Genomic DNA, 19,062 nt, shown 5'->3' with positions numbered 1-19,062 from the left:
CAGAATGGTCAATTTTTCTTTTTAGTGTCAGAAGCCACATGGCCATGAAAAATCATGAAGTTAGAGCCGTCGAATGCCTATATTTGTTGCAAAAACATGAAACTCCCTCAATACGGATTTCACCGGTGGTCACTCCGGTGGCCAAAGCGAACCAGAATATTCAATTGTTCTTTTTAATACCAGAAGCAACATGTCCATGAAAAATCATGAAGTTAGAGCCTTCGAATGCCTATCCTTGTTGCAAAAACATGAAACTCCCTCAATACGAGTTTCTCCGGTGGTCACTCTGGTGGCCAAAACAGACCATTGTGGTCAATTCTTCTTTTCAATGCCAGAAGCCACATGGCCATGAAAAATCATAAAGTTAGAGCCGTCGAATGCCTATCTCTATTGCAAAAACATGAAACTCCCTCAATACGGATATCTCCGGTGGTCATTCCGGTAGCCAAAACAGACCAGAATGGTCAATTCTTCTATTTAATGCCAGAAGCCACATGGCCATGAAAAAACATGAAGTTAGAGCCGTCGAATGCCTATCTTTGTTGCAAAAACATGAAACTCCTTCAATACGGATTTCTCCGGTGGTCACTCCGGTGGCCAAAACAGACCAGAATGGTCAATTCTTCTATTTATTGCCAGAAGCTACATGGCCATGAAAAATCATGAAGTTAGAGCCATCGAATGCCTATCTTTGTTGCAAAAACATGGAAGTCCCTCAATACGGGTTTCTCCGGTGGTCACTCCTTTGGCCACATAAGACCACAATGTCCAACAATATTTTTTTCATATCACAACAATATGGAGCATGTAAAATTATTGAGATTTCATCATGAGTTAACCAACGCAGATGAGTTTAGCGCGGCAAACCGTTCAATTTCGTTACAGTCAACTCGTTGGCCATCTTGTGGGATCCCTGGAACCGGTTCCAGAAGGACGGGACATAACCAGAAACATACAGAAATAGTTCTCGACAGATTGTATTATGGCCTAAAGAAGTTTGATGCAAAAACTTCTATCCTGTAAATAATATGAATGTGCTTTCTAGCACATTATCGTGAAAGACATTACTTTCCGGATGTTCCGGATTTCCGGAACCGGTTCTTAAGAATTAGTCAATATTAATGTCTTTAATCAAAGTCCACGTGAATACCTTTCCAACGATTCTTGAACGGTCCTGATTACTTGTTTGGTTGCAAAGTTATAGCTTGCCAAAGTTAGGGTCTCTAAAGCGGCATTTTTCAGTTGAAGCAGGTTCCCGGTGGCCACAGTGACCAAATCCGGAACTCTCCGGGGGTTTTGAAAACTAGACATGTGTGGCTTTCATTTGGGCCAAAGAAAATCAAAATCGGCCCAGCCACTGATTTTTGAGAGCCGTTCAAAGTTTGGGGTCAAAAATGACCCCAGGGTCTTATTTGTAACTTTTTTTTAGGGACTAAGGAAGGTTAAGCAAAATTAACTATTTTCCATTCACGAAAGCTAATTATTCAATATGGCGACGACCATAATCAGCTAAAATAAAACGAAAGCAAGTTTACTTTTATGATGACCGCAATAAACCTAGCAGTGTCGTAGTTTTTGCTTTTCCACCAACAGATGTCGTTACTAATCGAACGGATCGCCATCTGTTGAGAGTTTTAACAGTTTAATTGCGGTAATAATGATTGCCAGAAGGTTTACATATCGAAAAGTTTTGTTTACTCTTAAAATCTGTCTTTATGAATATCTTCAAGTATACTATAAAACATTTTATCAGTGGTTTTCATAAAAGCAGTCATAAAACTGTGAGTTTTAATTATTGCTGTAATAAAACCGTAATAAAAATCAAACAAAACCAATCAGCAATGGAATTGTTACTTGGGTTAAGTTCATCATATCTTTTTCGGCCAAACGGCATTCGGCCAAATGACCCGGAACCGCAATCATAGATATGTGCAGTCCATCTAATTGATTGATTGATTTAGCTTTATTATAGAGACTTTCAGCCCTTGGCAGGCTGGTCCGTCTCTTTCATTCAGTCAGTCTAAACTAAACTATGCTTATTGGCAATCTTGGAATGTCCTGGATCTCTATTCCTCTAAGAATAAACCTTCAGTTGCATTGTTCCGAGTACATCTTGGCCGAAATTTTCCATAAGACAGCTTTATGAACTCCTATAATGTATATTCTCATCTCAGGGCATAATCTATCATTAAAATTAGTATGGTGTTTATATGTCACGATTTGGCTCGAGAATGGGTCAACGCATCTACACAACTCTCTCACTGTTGCATTCGTGCAGGGCTCCGACGTGTTCGTGCGAAAACATATGACATGTGACCGGGAAGACAAGAAATACAGAAAATATGAAATTCCGTTCTGAGGAAGACTTTTTTTTATGGAACTGGATGTTGAAAAACACAGTAGGTGGGCAGTACGACTTTTTTGCCGGGACAACTACAGGGGATACTCAAAATAACTGGGATAGGTAAAATTTTCACTTTTCTAAAAATGTTCAACTCGCTGTAACTTTTCGAAAAGGGCATCAAATATTCTCAAGTTTTTACTGTAAGTTCATCAACTAGTCATCTGTGGTCAAAATTTGGAAAATATCGGGCCATTCTACACGAAGTTATAAAGATTCTAGAAAAAGGTATAATTATCCGATAGCCAACTTTGAGCTGTGATATCTCCGGATTCAATGAACCGAATGCAATGAAATTTTGATCATTTATGACTTATATAATGAGCTATCAAAAACTTTTGACTAAACTTAAAATTCATTACACGAAAGAAAATTATTACGATTGGATTATTTTTTAATATATAATCAATTTATCCAAAACTTCATCATCGTTTCATAATTCGAGATAGTAATTATAGTTCATTTAAATTCCCTCTAATTGACTACAATATGAAAACGTTTTGAAAGAAAGTAACAAAATAACTGGCATTAAATTGAAAAAGTAATGGGATGCATATGAAAAATAGATAAATTTGCTAAAAAAAACATAGAATAAATTAAACCGCCATAACTTTTTTTCTTATAAATAATTTCAAATTAAGTAAACTGTTTTTCTTTCATTATATTAGTCATAAATGATCAAAATTTCATTGCATTGGGTTCATTGTATCCGGAGATATAACAGCTCAAAATTGGCTACCGGATAATTTTACCTTTTCCAAGAATCTTTATAACTTCGTGGAGAATGGCCCGATCTTTCCCAAATTTGTACCACTGATACACAACTAGTTGATGAGCTTACAGTAAAAATTTGAGAATATTTGATGCCCTTTTCGAAAAGTTACAGCGAATTGAAAAGTGAAAATTTTACCTATCCCAGTTATTTTGAGTATCCCCTGTAGTCCTATATAAATGTCAATTGACGTATTCTCAGAAGAATCCTTGGAAGAATTCTTGAAATTCTCGAAAAAGCTTTGAAACTATGGAGAAAATCCTTGAGATACCTCAAGTATCAGAAGGCCGGTTCCATTGGCACGTTATCCTCCATTTGGAACATTTGTGCCATCGCCATATAAATGTGCCGATTTCATCATCTACCTAAGGAATCCGAGTAGGTGGAAACATCTAATGAATAGCATATTCAGTTATTACTGAGTGAATTACTGAAGAACAAAAACTGTTTTTGGTTTAATTGATATAAGAGGTAAAAAATCAGAAACAATAGCGCAATCTAGTATGGTAAATTGCCCAATAATAGCTCGTTAAGATATTACAAGATCAAAACTATAGCAGACAAGATTTGTTGACCTTTTTCTTGAAAAAAAAATGCCAACATCCAGCGTCGATCCTACGACCTTAGGATTCCCAGGCGGTGATGCTTACCAGAAGAGATAAATTTGTTCTTATGTTGAAATTTTCTGATATTTCGGCAAGAACAAAAACTGATACCATATCACTTTGAGCTATTCGTGCGATATTCTTTAAATTTTTGAATTACACATCAAAATCACATTGAGCTATGACAGCAAAAATTGTCGATTTGATCGATCGATCTGGAGAAATCGCTACACAAAACTCGGAAGGAGATCCCTGGTGAAAACCCTGAAGCAATCCTAGCATAAGTGCTAAAACAATCGTTAAAACCAGGTATTGCCGGGGGAATCTCTGATGGAGTCCCTTGACGAATTCTTGGAAAAAATCCCTCAAGGACCTTCTAGAAGAACACCCTAAAAACATCCCAGGAAAACCTTCTAGAGGAACCTCTGGAGGAGTTCTTGAAACAATCAATGGATAATTTCTTGAAGGATTTCATGGTGAAAAAATAATCACATAACGAATTTCCGAATGCGTTCTTTTGGAGGAGCTGCAGAGGGTATTCTTGAAGGAGTTCATGGATGGATTCCTTAACAATTCCGTCGTAGATGACCTTCTAAAAAATTTCTTAGTGATAATAGTGACAGAATTCCTGGATGTCTTCTTGGAGAAATTCCTGATTCCTGTGTGCATCCCTCTAAAATTATCTTAAAAAATTCCAATACAAATCGCTGGAGCTGGAAGAACTCCTCTAGAAATCCTTGAAATAATTCAAAGCAGTCTTCAGATAATCCTGAAGAAATTCTTAGGTGCATTCCTGGAAACGATAATGGAAGGATTGCTGAAATTTCTGAGGGATTCCAGAATGTAATCGTCTTTAATTCCTGAAGAATTCCTGCTGGAATGCCTGTAGGAAACCCTGGAAGAAACTCTGGAGGGCTTCTTGGATAAATTACTGGAGGTGTCCCCGGAAGAATTCATGAAGAAATAGCTGGATGAATTCTTGGAGAAATTCATGGAGTAATTCTGGGAGGATTAACTGGAGAAATTTCTGAGAAAAAAAAACTCTAAAGAAATTCTTTGAGAAGTTCCAAGAGGAAATTCTTGAGAAATTCCTGGCAAAATTCCTGAGGGAATTCTTGAAGAAATCCCGGGAGGATATCCTGGAGGAATCCCTGAAGTAATTTCAAGAGGAATCTCTAGTGGAAATCCTGGAGAATACCTGGAGGAACTTCTGGACAAATTCTTGGAGAAATTCTTGGAGGAATTCCTGAAGCAATTCCTCGAAGAATTCATGAAAGAATCGCTGTATGAAATCCTGGAGGAATTTCTGGTGGAATCCCTAGAGGAATTCTGAAAGAAATCCCTCGAGAAATTTAAGAGGAATTTCTGAAGGAAAACCTGGAAGAATCCTGGGATAAATTGCTCTAGAAATTCCCGAAGAAATCCATGAAGCGATTCCTGGAGGAATCTTTGAAAGAACCCCCAGAGGAATCTCTGGATATATTCTTGGATAAATTCCTAGGCGAAATCCTGGAGGAATCCATGAAGCCATTCCTGGAGAAGCCTCTGGATGAATACCTAATAGAATGCCTGGAGAAATTCCTGGAAGAGTTCCTAAAGGTATTCCCTTAGGAGTCCTGAGCTATTTGCTGGAAGTAACTCCTAGAGTTTCTTGAAGAAACTCCTGGAGAAATGTCTGGAGGAATCCCTAGAGGAATGTCTGGAGAAATTTCTGTAGACATGGCTGTAGGCATTCCTGGAGGAATCTTTTGAGGAATCCTTGGATGAATCCCTTGAAAAATCACTGGAGCAATCTTTGGAGAAAGCCTAGGAAGATTTTTTGAAAAAATCTTAGGAGGAATTCACGAGGGAATTCTAGGAGGAGTTTCTGAAGAAATCGCAGAAAGAACTCCTGAAAAAACCCCCGAAGGAATCCTTACAAGTGTTCGTGGAGTGGAATCCCTATAGCACCCGAGCAGAAAAGAATAGCAACAAAATAACATATCGAGGTATTAATCTTAAATAACAATATACATCGATATGCCTTTCATTAGGTGGACATAAGAGGCAAAATAACAAAAATGAATACCATAATTTTGTATAAATAACACCTGAAAAATAACAGGTCTTGTTATTTCAATAATGAATGCATACCATAAATTTCAAGAGCTCTATTTGTCATCCAGAAGGTATGAAATAACAAAGTAATAACATGTATCCAGCTTTTTACGCTACGATGAGGGATGATTCATTTTTGACAGATGCTGCCGACAGCCCTTGCAGCATCACAGTAGCTGAAAATTTCAGTTCACTGCTCTCGAATTGTCAAAAGTTTTCACATAGCAACGTTACCATTGTAACCGTTGTTATTGTAGCAAGTAAAGCAACAGTTTTTGGGTTTTAGTGTTATTTGGAATCTTTATTGCATTTTTTTTTCTTTCCAGGAAGGAAATAACTCAATCTAACGGTTCAGTAATGTCAGAGGATCTTGGGACATTGCGGATTGATATTGAAAACCGATCAATTCTACCTCTTATCGCAGTGAAAAACCCGTTCAAGTCTTTTCGTCATTGAGTTCCATGATAGCACCCCTTAAGGACAATTTTAATCTTTTATTTCAAAAGTTGGGAATTATGCCAATAAATCTAATTTCGTTAGTCAATTAGGTCTGGCGAATGTGCCATCTCGGACAGAGGTCATTTTTGGTCATCTCTGACTGGGGGCGGTGGCCCTTCTCCCTTTGTACACGTTTGTCCATACCATCATATTGCCGAAATTTGTATGAATAGAAAACTTTAGCCAGAACCTATGTCAGAACCACCACCGCCGGCTCATTAAGTTTATGGACGAGCCCTTATGTGAAGTTGGGGTAAAACGGGAGGAGCTAATTCGTAACCATTTTTAGAATTTCCATCAGGAAGCACTTGAAGGACTACCACAGAAATCTAACTAAGATCGGAATGAATAACCACTATTTTATCAAGTATATTGAAATCAATCCGTAAAGTGGATGGCTTGCATACTGCTATCGATTTTATGGGTTGAAACTCCGAAAATTATGACCTCCGAACCGAGCTTGATGCATAACGGCTCCGGTACTGATGCAGGAAATGTTTTGAAACATTTACAACCATTATACCAGTTGCTCAATGTTTACTCGTGATTGTTTGTTACACCTAGATGGAACACGATTACAGCCTAAAAAGAAATAGTTTTATAATTCCATTTAATGTTAAATATATTCAAATAAATAGCTTTGCGAAAGTTCAAGGTGAAAATTTTTGACAGCTTGTGAGCATTCAACTGAAATTTTTGCCTGCTTTGATGCTGTATGGGCTGTCGGCAGCATCTGTCAAAAATGAATCACCCCTCATCGTAGCGTAAAAAGCTGGATTGCTTTGAAATTGAACATTTTTCGATAGCTCCATGATGTAATAACAAATCTTGTTCTTCAGTTATTTTCCCAGCTAAATCAACAATACCACATCAATACCTAACTTTGCTCAAATACCTCTAATTGTTATTGCGGTGTTCTCATAACATTGCTTAGAATAATATAGCAATACCAACTTGAGATATTAGAGCACAGGTTGCTCTTTGCACGGTATTTGTAAGGTATGCCCTTCTGCTCGGCAGTTCCAGAAAGAAATCCCTGGAGAAATTCCTAGAGAAATTCCGGAAGCAATCATAAGAGGAATTTCTAAAGAAACCCCTGAACAATTCCTGGAGGAAATCCTGGATTAATTCCTGGAGTTGCTCCTGAAAGAATCACAGAAGGAATTCCTGAAACAATCGCACGAGGAACCCCAGAAACAATTCTATGAGGAATTCCTTGAGAAATCTCAGGAGAGTTTTCTTACTTTCTTAATTCTTGGAAGAAGAAGGTCCCTTCTTACCACCGAGACTAGGACTGCATCTCTTTAACTTGTTCTTTGAACACTTCATCGGTTACACTAGTAGCATTTTTGGACCTCGGTAAGCTGAAAAATGCAATGTTATGCTCAGGGATTTTCCAAGTGAGGACAAATTAGAGTATCCGGAGAGTATATGGTAGAAAGGCATATGGTATTTGAGAGTATTAATGGGTGCTAAGGAAGTTTTGAAAAGGCCAAAAGAGGATTCAGGGAATTGCGTCTTCAAGGCGTTAGCGTTATGCAAAACGGGGCTACGGAGTGGCCTCTATTCTTGCTCATTCCCTTCTCTCTTGCTTCCTGAGAATCTTCTTGTAATTTCATAAATTTTTTTGGACCACCCCTCTATCGAAATCTCCTGGAGTCCTTCAGGACCCAAGAAACAATGAATGCTGAACAGTGAGAGTATTAGCTGAACAATAACTGTGTCAATGGCTGAACACAATGACAGCTGAATAATGGATTGAAGTATGGCTTGTTCAACATCTTAAATAAGCAATACATAGATGGCTGAATATCAAGTTAAGTGGGATATTATTCATCTGGGTAACCAGCTTTAAAACATACACCAACATGCAGAACTAATCATCTGTTGTTCAACCTTTATGTTACGGGTATTTTCGGCTTTCAGTCTTCGCGTAATCATAAACGGATTTATGCTCTACACCTGACGTTTCGGCTACATGTATTGAGCCTTTTTCGAAGGATAGATAATCACTCCGTTCAATCGTGAGTTATAATGTGTTGAACATAGTCGCACGTCATCCATTCAGTGGTTGAGTTCGATCGTTGGCGCAATTTTTAAATCTACCGGTTCACTTATATTGGGTTTTGTTAATAGAAATACACTAGAACTCCAATGGCGCTGTAGTCACTTTTCCTATTTAATTAAATTAATAACTTTGATTGTAACTATTGATTGTTTTTAAGTGTCCAGGTGATAGAGGATGTTTTGTTTGGTAAACAAAGTTTATTTGACACTTCTAGTACCGCTACTGACGCTGTAAGGGCGTGGCAAACTAGATGTTAGTCACACGAACAGTCGCGACATTGGACTTCTGTGGCTAGTTATTCTAATGTTTTGTTTTACCTCCTACACTTGTCGGTCACTTTCGCGCCAATTTTGGATTCTGTGGACAGAATCCAAAATTGGCGCGAAAGTGACCGACAAGTGTAGGAGGTAAAACAAAACCCAATATAAGTGAACCGGTAGATTTAAAAATTGCGCCAACGATCGAACTCAACCACTGAATGGATGACGTGCGACTATGTTCAACACATTATAACTCACGATTGAACGGAGTGATTATCTATCCTTCGAAAAAGGCTCAATACATGTAGCCGAAACGTCAGGTGTAGAGCATAAATCCGTTTATGATTACGCGAAGACTGAAAGCCGAAAATACCCGTAACATAACCACAATCACAGTCGATCCCCATACATAGTTCAACCTTTAATCAAATCATTTTTGACAGCTGGACCCAAGTATGTTTTCGCGAAGTCCACATCGCTTCTTCAGCCTCAATACATACTTAGTTCAACTTATGTTCTTGACTATTCAGACACAACAAGTAATGCTCCCCAGGTAACCACTAAGCATTTGAATAAGCCGTGTATCAGCCCGTATTATGCATTTAAACTGCTTGCTGCCCTACATAAGCAGTTTGAATGCATAACTGCCTTGAGTTAGCATAAGCTGTGCTGCTCAAATGCTTTTGGCTGTTAATTAGCATTTCAACTGCTTGAAGTGTTTTCACTTGGGAGCAATCAGAATGCTTTTCAACTGCTCTTTAAATGCTAGGAGCAAAAAGGTTGGGAGATATGCTACGCATTTGCAAAACACATTGTCTCTCTCTTACAGAGCCTATGCTTCTGTTTACAAATTTGTGCATCTTATTTGTTTTTTCATGTTCCTCTACTCATCCAAAAGCACCAAAGAAAACATTACTGCAACTGGATTGGATTAGGAACTTGTCCATCAAAAAATCACCAATTATTTATCATTTCGTCGGAAAATAAGTGCCCGAATAGGTGGATGCTTTGGTGGATCATAGGATTGTTTGAAAGAGACAAGAAACAATCTTATTCCACAGATATTTAAAAGAAGGGATCGTATTGCTCTACCACAATGAAATATCTCAATGAAAACAAGTTTTGGATGTTGAATCTGAAGCTGTTATCGAATCATTCTTTATATTGGTGATTAAATCAACGCACGCAACCGGGACAGCTTTAGCATCGTGGATCAGGAGCAACAGGATCCGAAGCAGATATGATTAATCAATCTCCGGATCGTGAGTTCAAACCTACATCACTACAAAAATCAGCAAAAAAGTACCACCTAGCACCGGCTTGGAATATGGAAGGACGATGAAGCGTTTTGTTTTTTTTTTGCTCGACGAGGCGTTACGCTTCTTTGACATTTCGTCACGACGTTCCTGAAGGGAAAGCACTAAGACAGCCCGTTATTTTGCCAAAACCTGCTGTGAGGTAGCACTATAGGCGCATATACGGCTAACTAGCATTAAACGCCTTGTCGTAAAGGCTACTATAATGCTGAAGGAATGCTATTTTAAATGCTTACTGGTTACTTGGGTCTTGTTCTCGAGGATACGTATACAAGTGTGTGTGGTGTAGGAGCTAAAGTGGGTGACTACAGGGGATGGCCAAAATGTTTGGGATAGGCAACTTTTTTTTCTCTCGCAAAAAAGTTCAACATGCTATAACTTTTCATAGAGTGCATCAAAAAATCTCAAATTTTGACTGCTTGTCAACCTATTATATGTGCATCATTGGTACAAATTTGGGCTCGATTGATTAATATTTTGAAAAGTTAGAACCGTTCGGGTAAAACACTATTTTTTAGGCAACTCATTTTTTGAGCTGTCATATCTCGGGAACCAGTGAATCGAATTGAATGAAATTTTGAACGTACACTAACAATATGTAAATGCTTCACAAACTATTAAAACATAGGTACTTTTTGAACGTTGAACAAAGTTATCATGGATTGACACTTTTTGGATTTTTCTCGAAAAAATGTAATTTGTTTACATCAATGTCAATAAATGTTCGTGTTGATATCCAAAGATTTTCCACTTCTGTTCTCAAATTATCTCTAATCAGATATATTAGAGCCTATTTAGATTGAAGGAAGAACACATTTAATAATTTTTGTGTGGTATTGTAAATTTGACTTATTTTCCTCTATATGGGTAAAAATTTCAACCCGGTATAACTTAATTCGTCGTGAGAAAATATTACATTTTATAACGTCGTATTAAGTATCAATATATTGTTGATAAACGTTAAAAAATTTATTCAATTTGGTTCACTGGTTTCCGAGATATGACAGTTCAAAAACTAGTTGTCTAAAAAATAGTGTTTTACCCGAACGGTTCTAACTTCGCGAAAAATTAATCAATCGAGCCCAAATTTTTACCAATGATGCACATATAATAGGGTGACAAACAGTCAAAATTTGAGATTTTTTTATGCACTCTATGAAAAGTTACAGCATGTTGAATTTTTTTGTGGGAGAAAAAAAGTTGCCTATCCCAAACATTTTGGCCATCCCCTGTATAAATAAGGAGGTCCGAGTTCAATTCCCAGTTTTCCCACAGTTTAATTTATACATTCCTAAACATCTTTTCTGGAAATAGACGCAGCTAATGGTAAAAACAGACCCACGAAAGTATTTTTATTTTATTTTTACACAATTATTAAATTTAATTGATTACTGATTAAGCTCATATTAAGTCTTAAATCAGCCTTCAAATGAACCTCATATCAGGTAAAGGTTGAATAAAATCACCAAAATTAGATGTTTAGGAGCTGAATATGAATTTTGTTCAAATGAAGGCTGATTTAAAATAGTTGGAGAAACGTTTGTACAGCTTCAAATTGTTACCTGAGGAACACCCTTGCTTCTAACTGAAAACTCGTTCACCCTCTACTTAAATCACCTTTCACCATTCATTATCCCCTCCCCCCTCTTCAATTTCTTAAGCCCTCCCTCTAAACACACCCAGCTTGCCCCTGTTTTTCTCACATCTTCCTGAAGGTGCCTTCATGGGGCTAAGGCTGAACCTGCTTGGCCCATAATCTGACGGGTAGACAATTACTTGAAGTTCAAAAGCTGCACGGTTCGCTGTTCGTAACTTTTTTTCTCACGTTTCATCAATTGGAAACCCTTATCACTTATTTAGGCGATCCGTATCATAATAATTGGCATTACTGTATTCATTTGCATCATCGTAAGCTAAATATGAACCCTCAGGACTAATCTTGAAGATCTTGAACTGGTGACATCCTATCGTTGCTTTGTCTAGTAATACACAAATTATCACTATCATCTGCGTCACACAAACTTTCTTATCAAAAGCAGTTTATTTAAAGAACTAATAAATATCATCACCATTTGATTTCAGGGCATTAAAAAGAGTGACGGCACAAGTTCCAAGGACTTCAAAACGACAAAGTCCCGAGAGCAGATTATAGAGGCTTTCCGCGAGTTCACAGAAGGATTCCCGCATGCTATGGTGAGTTCAAATTTTTCATCCCGACGCCTACTTCGATTCTAATAACTCCTCTCCACCATAGCCCAAATACATCCAACGGTTGAAGGCCATCCGGGCAACCCTTAGCTATTCGGACTTCTTCAAGCGTCACGAAGTGATCGGATCGTCCCTGCTGTTCGTGCATGATCGTCACAACGCGAGCGTATGGTTGATCGACTTCGCCAAAACGGTGACCCTGCCGGACAAGGTGGACATCACCCACGAGAACAAATGGAAAGTGGGCAACCACGAGGACGGCTATCTGATCGGTATCAACAACCTGATCGACATATTCCAGGAGGTGCACGATGCGCACCAGGCGGCCCTCTCCGAGCGGATACCGAGGCTATCGCTACCCGACTTGGACCTGAACCTGGACCTCAGCAATAACAACAACAACAACAACAACAGCAACAAATCTAGTAGTAACAATCACAGTAGTCCACCGACGGCGACGGTAACGAGTGAGCAGCTGCTACAGCAACCGGAAGCACAGCCTTCTTTGGTGGATGGACTGGGCTCGCTGGAGCTCAGTTCAGCGACGACAACGGAGGCGGATGGCAGCACTGGCAATAGCAGCGCTGCCAACTGTCTCAACAACAACAACTGCGACTGCAAAGGGGATGATCTGTCCTCGTCGTCATCCCCACCGGTGACGTCGACACAATCGACGCCGGACGTTCCGGATTCGAACAGTTAATCGCGCGCAACGATATTACGGTAACTATGAGGTCTACCGTTTCTTCTCACGATTAGATAATAAAGAAGCATTAGGGTCATTTCATGTGGAAGTGATCGAAACATAGAGATTGAGGCGTGTCTCAAGTAGCTTATTGAATTTTATCACGGCTGTGGTGATCAAAATTTGACTTTGAAACTGTTTGAAAACCTTAAAATGCTTCGACCTCTTTTTGCGTCCTTTTTAGCTTCCTCATTTTTTTAATTTCTAAAAACCTATTAAAACTAACCACATTCCTGATTAAAGCAAAAGTTTTTAACACTTCAAAAGCTCAATTTTGGCCACCATAATCGTAATAAAGCCATAAAAAATGCTACTACATAAAAGTGAAATGACCCAGACTAGCAATTTACACAGCAAAGTAAAAGAGAGCATTTTTACTATAAAAAAATAGTGCAACACGAAATACGAAACGAGAGCAGTGCAAACACAGTGCTCGCCAACAAGAGTCTGACCTGGGACTGAAACTAACAAGCTGTCGATTTATTCAGATGGAAAGCTGCAAAAAGGGGGGATTAGTTTTTGCAGAAACTAAACAAAAGGAGGCAATATTGAAATCGGCAAACTCGTAAGCTTCAAAGTCTAATAGTATTGTTTTTCGCAATAAAAGAAAAAGACGTGTTAACTTTTTTTTCTCTGTACAGAACTCAATCGTTATTATTGTATATCTTATGTTTCGTAGACATTTACGAGTTATTTATACAAGCCTTTATATACAAAACTAAGAAAAACAGAAGTTGTATTACACTGCTGTACAATAAGTCAATCTGCGCGTTGTTTCTATAGTGAACCCCCTGACAGTTCAGCTGGGTTGATATCGAGAAGAAGAAGAAATCTCGATGAACAAAAATGAAAAATCATTGGCTATTGCAGATAAACGTTAAAGACCCCAGCGAACGTGCGAGTGTTACTGAGAAATTTATTGAGTAGAACTTTTTTTTTAAGGCAGATGAGAACACACCTATACTATATACTAGATTTTTAAGCAAATGTAGCATGAATTTTATTGAAAGGAATAAATTATTTGCAGCCCAGTGCAGTGCTGAAAGTGGATCGGATGAGTCCGTGTGAAAGAAAGCCCTAGTGTTTGGAGTTTTGCATGCAGTCACAACTAATAATCTGACGAGGTAGACAAATCATCGTATAACTTTGATGGATTGCGTCTGACAAGCATCTCCTAATCGGCGAGATCCGGCTGCGCATCGCTAGGACCCATCGAAAGAAGAAGAAAATCGACACACGCCGACTGGAAGACGCTGCGGTGAAAAGGTCCTTCGTCGAGAAGCTAGATAACCGTGCTGCGGATATTCCGAAAGGTGGAAGCGTAGAAGATCAATGGAGTGACATCAAGAACGAGAATAATTTGGGTGAGTTACGCACCCTGAGAAAGCAGAGGATCACAGATGACACCTGGAGAAAGATAGAGGAGCGAAGAAACGCCAAAACCGCGAAAGAGCGAGCGAAAACACGAGGAACCAAAGTAGTAGCCCGTTAGCGCTATTTGGCTCTAGAGAAGGAAGTGAAGTCAGAAGCGCTCATGTAGGTGGGACAAAAGAGCGTGGGCAAATACCGGAGACATTCGTCTGTTCTACGATAACTCACGTCGCCTTAGTGGGACTAAGATGAATGATACGATGCCCGTGAAAGACACATCTGAACAGCGACCCGGCTGACCAGCTGGAACGTTTGGGAATCTTTTTCAAACATCGTTTTAAGCGTCCAAACTCCTTCGAATTTTCCGCGATCCGAATGGTGGACTGATAGTCTGATGACAAGCTGCGTTGCAGAGAGCGTTAAGCTTCGCTTCTGTAGATGACAGCGGTTTTCTGCTTCCGAGTAATCCACCCCACAGTGTAACCCAGTACCTTAAAGATGCAGCCACTTATCGACCGGCGATCGGAAGTGTCGTTCGCCCAATCCGCGTCGGTGAACACGTCAAGCGTAGCTGCTGCGTTGTCGGCTTGGTACACGAGACACAGGTCTAGCGTCCCGCGCATGTACCGCAAGATCCGTTTGAGATGAATCCAATAATCATCGGTAGGGCAGCTCTGATACTGACTATAGTAGTTCACAGCTGCCGTAATGTCGGGCCTCATTGTCAGCGACACGTACGTCAGACACCCCACCAGCTCTCTGTACGGGTGTTTCGTCCGCTTCTCCTCCGTGCCTTTCTCCAACTTGAGCCGCACCTCCATGGGAGTGGAGACAGGCTTGCACTCCTCCATGCCGAACATTCTGAGCAAATCTTGCAAGAACCGCTTCTGGCTGATCTTCATCACTCTTCCTTCTATGTCGCGTTCTATACGCATCACCTCCGTCGGTCATCTTAAACTCCGTTGCCAGGCATCGCTTCACCGTCTCCACAACCTTCAAATCTGCTCCAGTGATGATCACGTCATTCACGTACATGATCAAGTACACGGTGTCCTGTCCAACTTTCTTCCAATACAAACATGGGTCGTTCGCGCTTCGCGTAAACCCAAGCCGTTGCACGTTGAAGCCGTCGAATCGATCATTCCATGTTTTCGTCGCTTGCTTCAGCCCATAGAGGGACTTTTCCAGTCGGCACACCCGACCGTCCCCTCGGTCGAACCCCTCAGGCTGCATCATTTAAATGTCCTCGTCGAGCTTCCCGTTGAGGAAAGCCGTGGAAACACCCATCTGGTGGGCCACCATCTTGTTGTGGTTCGCCAGAGTCAAAACTGTACGCAGAGTGTCAAGTTAAAACCCCTCGCTACAAGTCGAGCTTTGTAGCGATCAGGCTCTCCGTTCAGTCCTCGCTCGATCTGGAACACCCATCTATTGGTCACTGCGGTACGCCCCGGAGGCAGCTTGATCAACCTCCATGTCGCGTTCCTTGACTGGGAGTCCATCTCATCTCGCATAGCAGCTTCCCACTTACTCCAACCATCCCGCTTCTTGGCCTCCGCAACAGTAGTTGGAAGGTTATCCACAAAATCCATCGCATTCAGAGCGTGGCCCGCATACTCGACCTCGAAATCCTCGTGCCACGCCGGAGCAGTTCGTTGTCGCCTGCTGATGTTTCAGTTGATGCTTCAGCCACCGGATCAACCGCTTCGTCCTGCAAAAAGCTTCTGAACTCGTCTCCGTACTCCGAGTCGCAGGGTTCCTCTTCCGATTCATCTTCCTCTGGCTCCGGTTTGCGAATCACTGGAACCTTGACGAAACCGCTGGAACGCGGTTTGCTTCTGCTCTTCACTACCGTATCGCTTTCAATGCAATCCACATCCCGCGCATGGACTATCTTTTTCGCTACAGGATCCCACACACGGTAGCCGTTGTGTGTGTACCCCACAAAGATCCCCTTCCAGGCCTTCGCATCGAGCTTTTTGCGGTGCTCCTTCGGAATGTGCCCGAACATTGGACAGCCGAAGACACGTAGCTTGCTGACATCCGGTTTCCGGCCCTCCCATAGCTCAAAGGGTGTCACATTTGAATCCAGAGCACTCGACGGACTTAGATTCACCAAGAAAGCTGCAGTCTGAACCGCCTGACCCCAAAACCGCTTGTCTATCTTCGAATCCTCCAGCATAGACCTCGCCTTCTCCACAAGAGTGCGGTTCATCCACTCGCTGACCCCATTCTGCTCTGGGGTGTACGGAACCGTCCATTCCACTTGGATGCCCTTGTCCGCACAGAACCGCTCAATTTCCCTGCTTCTTGTCACAGCGGAGGCGGCACTCCTTCTTCCCGAACTTCACTGTCACGTCAGCCTCGTACTGCCGGAAACATTCGAAGACTTCATCCTTGCTCTCGAACAGGAACGTCATGGTGAAATGACTCCAGTCAACTATAAATGTGACGAAGTACTTCACCCCGCCAAGGCCGACCGGCGTAACAGGCCCGCACACATCGGAGAGTATCAACTCCAGCACTCGCGACGATCGTCTCGCGTCCCGCACAACGAACGGTTTCCGGGTTTGCTTACCGGTCACGCAAGCCTCGCACACGACTGTTTTCTTGTCCGAATTGTCATTGTTCACTTTCAGTCCGACCACCATTTGGTTCCGAAACAGTTTTTCGACACATTTCGTATTCAAATGACCAAATCGACGGTGCCACAGTTCGAGATTCTTCGAAATACGCCCACAGGATAACAATGCCTCACTCGCGCCGTGCTTGTCCGTAAAGAAATCCAGACGAAACAGTGTTTTCCATACCGCGAGCCACACGCGACGAGCTCGGATCCTCGGTGGTGTCGTGAATCCGCAATCCAAAACCAGCAAAACCGACGCTAGCACGGAGCGCCGCACGAACACGTCCGTTCGTCTCCAAATCCGTTTCAAGAAGGAAGAGAAAACCGAAAACGAGCAGACTTGATGCTCGGCTTGCTTCGTCGGTCTCTTCTTGTTCAGCGCATGAGCGCTTGCACGCTGACGTCATCACTGTCTCCTTCTCTTTCGTTCCTTCGGCGTCGGTCCATAAAGCCGTCCTTGCCCTCAAAAAAAATTTGAGGGCAATGTTTACAAATCGTATGAGAATTCGATGAGGTTATGTTTTTGATGCAAGCCTCTATCTGTCATTGAACCGATTCGTTATGTCGATTCAGTTTTGTCAAATGCATACACTGAAATGAATTTACAACTTCGATCCAAAGAATTTCCTAGACATTTTAATTATCTATTTCATGCTCCGCTACATACACTACAGGTGGATCCACACTTTTCCGTTCTGGTACGTCACTTTCATCCCGATCTGGTCCACCCTCAACACCGAGAAAACCTAACTCAGGCACATACAGCACGTTGTGCACGAAACTGTCAGTATATTTACCTTTAACAAGAGCTTTCACTCTTACCGTGCCGGAATGCTTCGCTAGAATCGTTTCGCCGTTCTTCGCAACAGCGATCTGCCACTGGATGCTCCAACGGCTTCAGCTCGTCGAACAACGCCTTATCGTTCACGAGATGGTCGGAGCAGCCGGAATCGATAAACCACTGGAGTCGACTCATTTCGTCCGGTGGATCCACGCCGACGAAACACACGCCGCCGTCCTCAGCGAGATGTGCCTTCGATCTTTGTTTCCGATTCTGTTCTTCCTCCTTTTTCCTCGGGCAATCGGCGAGCTTGTGGCCCTCCTGCTTGCAGCCGAAGCACTGGAAGACCTTCTTCTTCTCCTGCTTGCCTCCCGAGAACGCTGCCGAGTCGCTTCTTGCCGTGCTGCTCAAAAGTGGGTGGTGACCCACTGTTTTGCGCTTGGCCTCCTTGCATTTGACGAACTCCATGTTGACGTTCTCCTCCGGCATGGTCTCGATGGCCGTCACCACCGTCGAAAACGCTGGCCCCAACGTAAGCAGTAGGTGGCGAATGATATCCAGCCCAAGTAACATTTAAAGTTTTGTTCGGCTCTACAATAGATCTTCATGACCAATTTTATAAAACTTGCAATAAAACTGAATCATACATCAAAACCTCTTGATAACCTCTTTAAGAGCATCTTCCGGCTAAGTGGACCACTCTCGGAGAGGTTTTGCAAACCGCATTAAGAGCACCGACGAACCGACGTGACAGCTAGAACAAACAAATTCAAATTTGTTGTCCGCGACGCCATGATGCAAAATAGCCGAACACTATCGCCACCTCTATAACGGCCCGCGTTGGTATGCTAGCTTGATACCAAACCCCCGTGTGTTAACATAGGAAGAGGTTCACGTCTACGCTGATTTGACAGAAGGGTTCGCTCGCTTTGCTGGTCGACCGTTAAATTGAGGGGGGACAGTTTTGAAACACCACTGTCACGTCGGTTCGTCGGTGTTAAGAGTAGCAATAAACCCGTTTTAAAACCTAGTTGAAAATTCTCGATTGTTGTTGTTTTTTTCAACAAAAACTATGACAGCTCAAGATGCAGAGAAGCTTCTTCGATGGCATGTAAAGTTCAGGAGGATACATCATTCGTAAGTAGCAAGCGATTATTTCAAAGCAATATTTTAGTAGTTATTGTGCTGGTAGCCTTATGCGCATTCGAATTTACCGTGAATATTGGGGTTGCAGAATCATAAAATTTATGCGCTTCGAAAATAGTGAATATTATCATCTTGGAATGAAATAAATCAATTTGTGAATTTAGTAAAACT

The 19,062-nt window shown here is 41.4% G+C and overlaps 1 protein-coding gene across 3 annotated transcripts in view; it reads left to right on the top strand.

Moving 5' to 3' along the window:
- Positions 1-14,018, top strand: part of LOC109426084 (uncharacterized) — a 645,679-nt gene extending 631,661 nt beyond the window's left edge. For all 3 annotated transcript variants that reach the window (XM_062855674.1, XM_062855675.1, XM_062855673.1), the window contains 2 exons: positions 12,100-12,210; positions 12,272-14,018. In XM_062855674.1, the coding sequence (XP_062711658.1) occupies positions 12,100-12,210; positions 12,272-12,928 (768 nt within the window). In that variant the 3' untranslated portion in view covers positions 12,929-14,018. The remainder of the gene's footprint in view (positions 1-12,099; positions 12,211-12,271) is intronic.
- The last annotated feature ends 5,044 nt before the right edge of the window (positions 14,019-19,062 follow it).

The sequence above is a fragment of the Aedes albopictus genome, chromosome 3, assembly GCF_035046485.1.
Source record: "Aedes albopictus strain Foshan chromosome 3, AalbF5, whole genome shotgun sequence".
NCBI lineage: Eukaryota > Metazoa > Arthropoda > Insecta > Diptera > Culicidae > Aedes > Aedes albopictus.
Note: the sequence above shows the minus strand (reverse complement) of the source record. Positions and strands in the feature narration are given on the sequence as shown.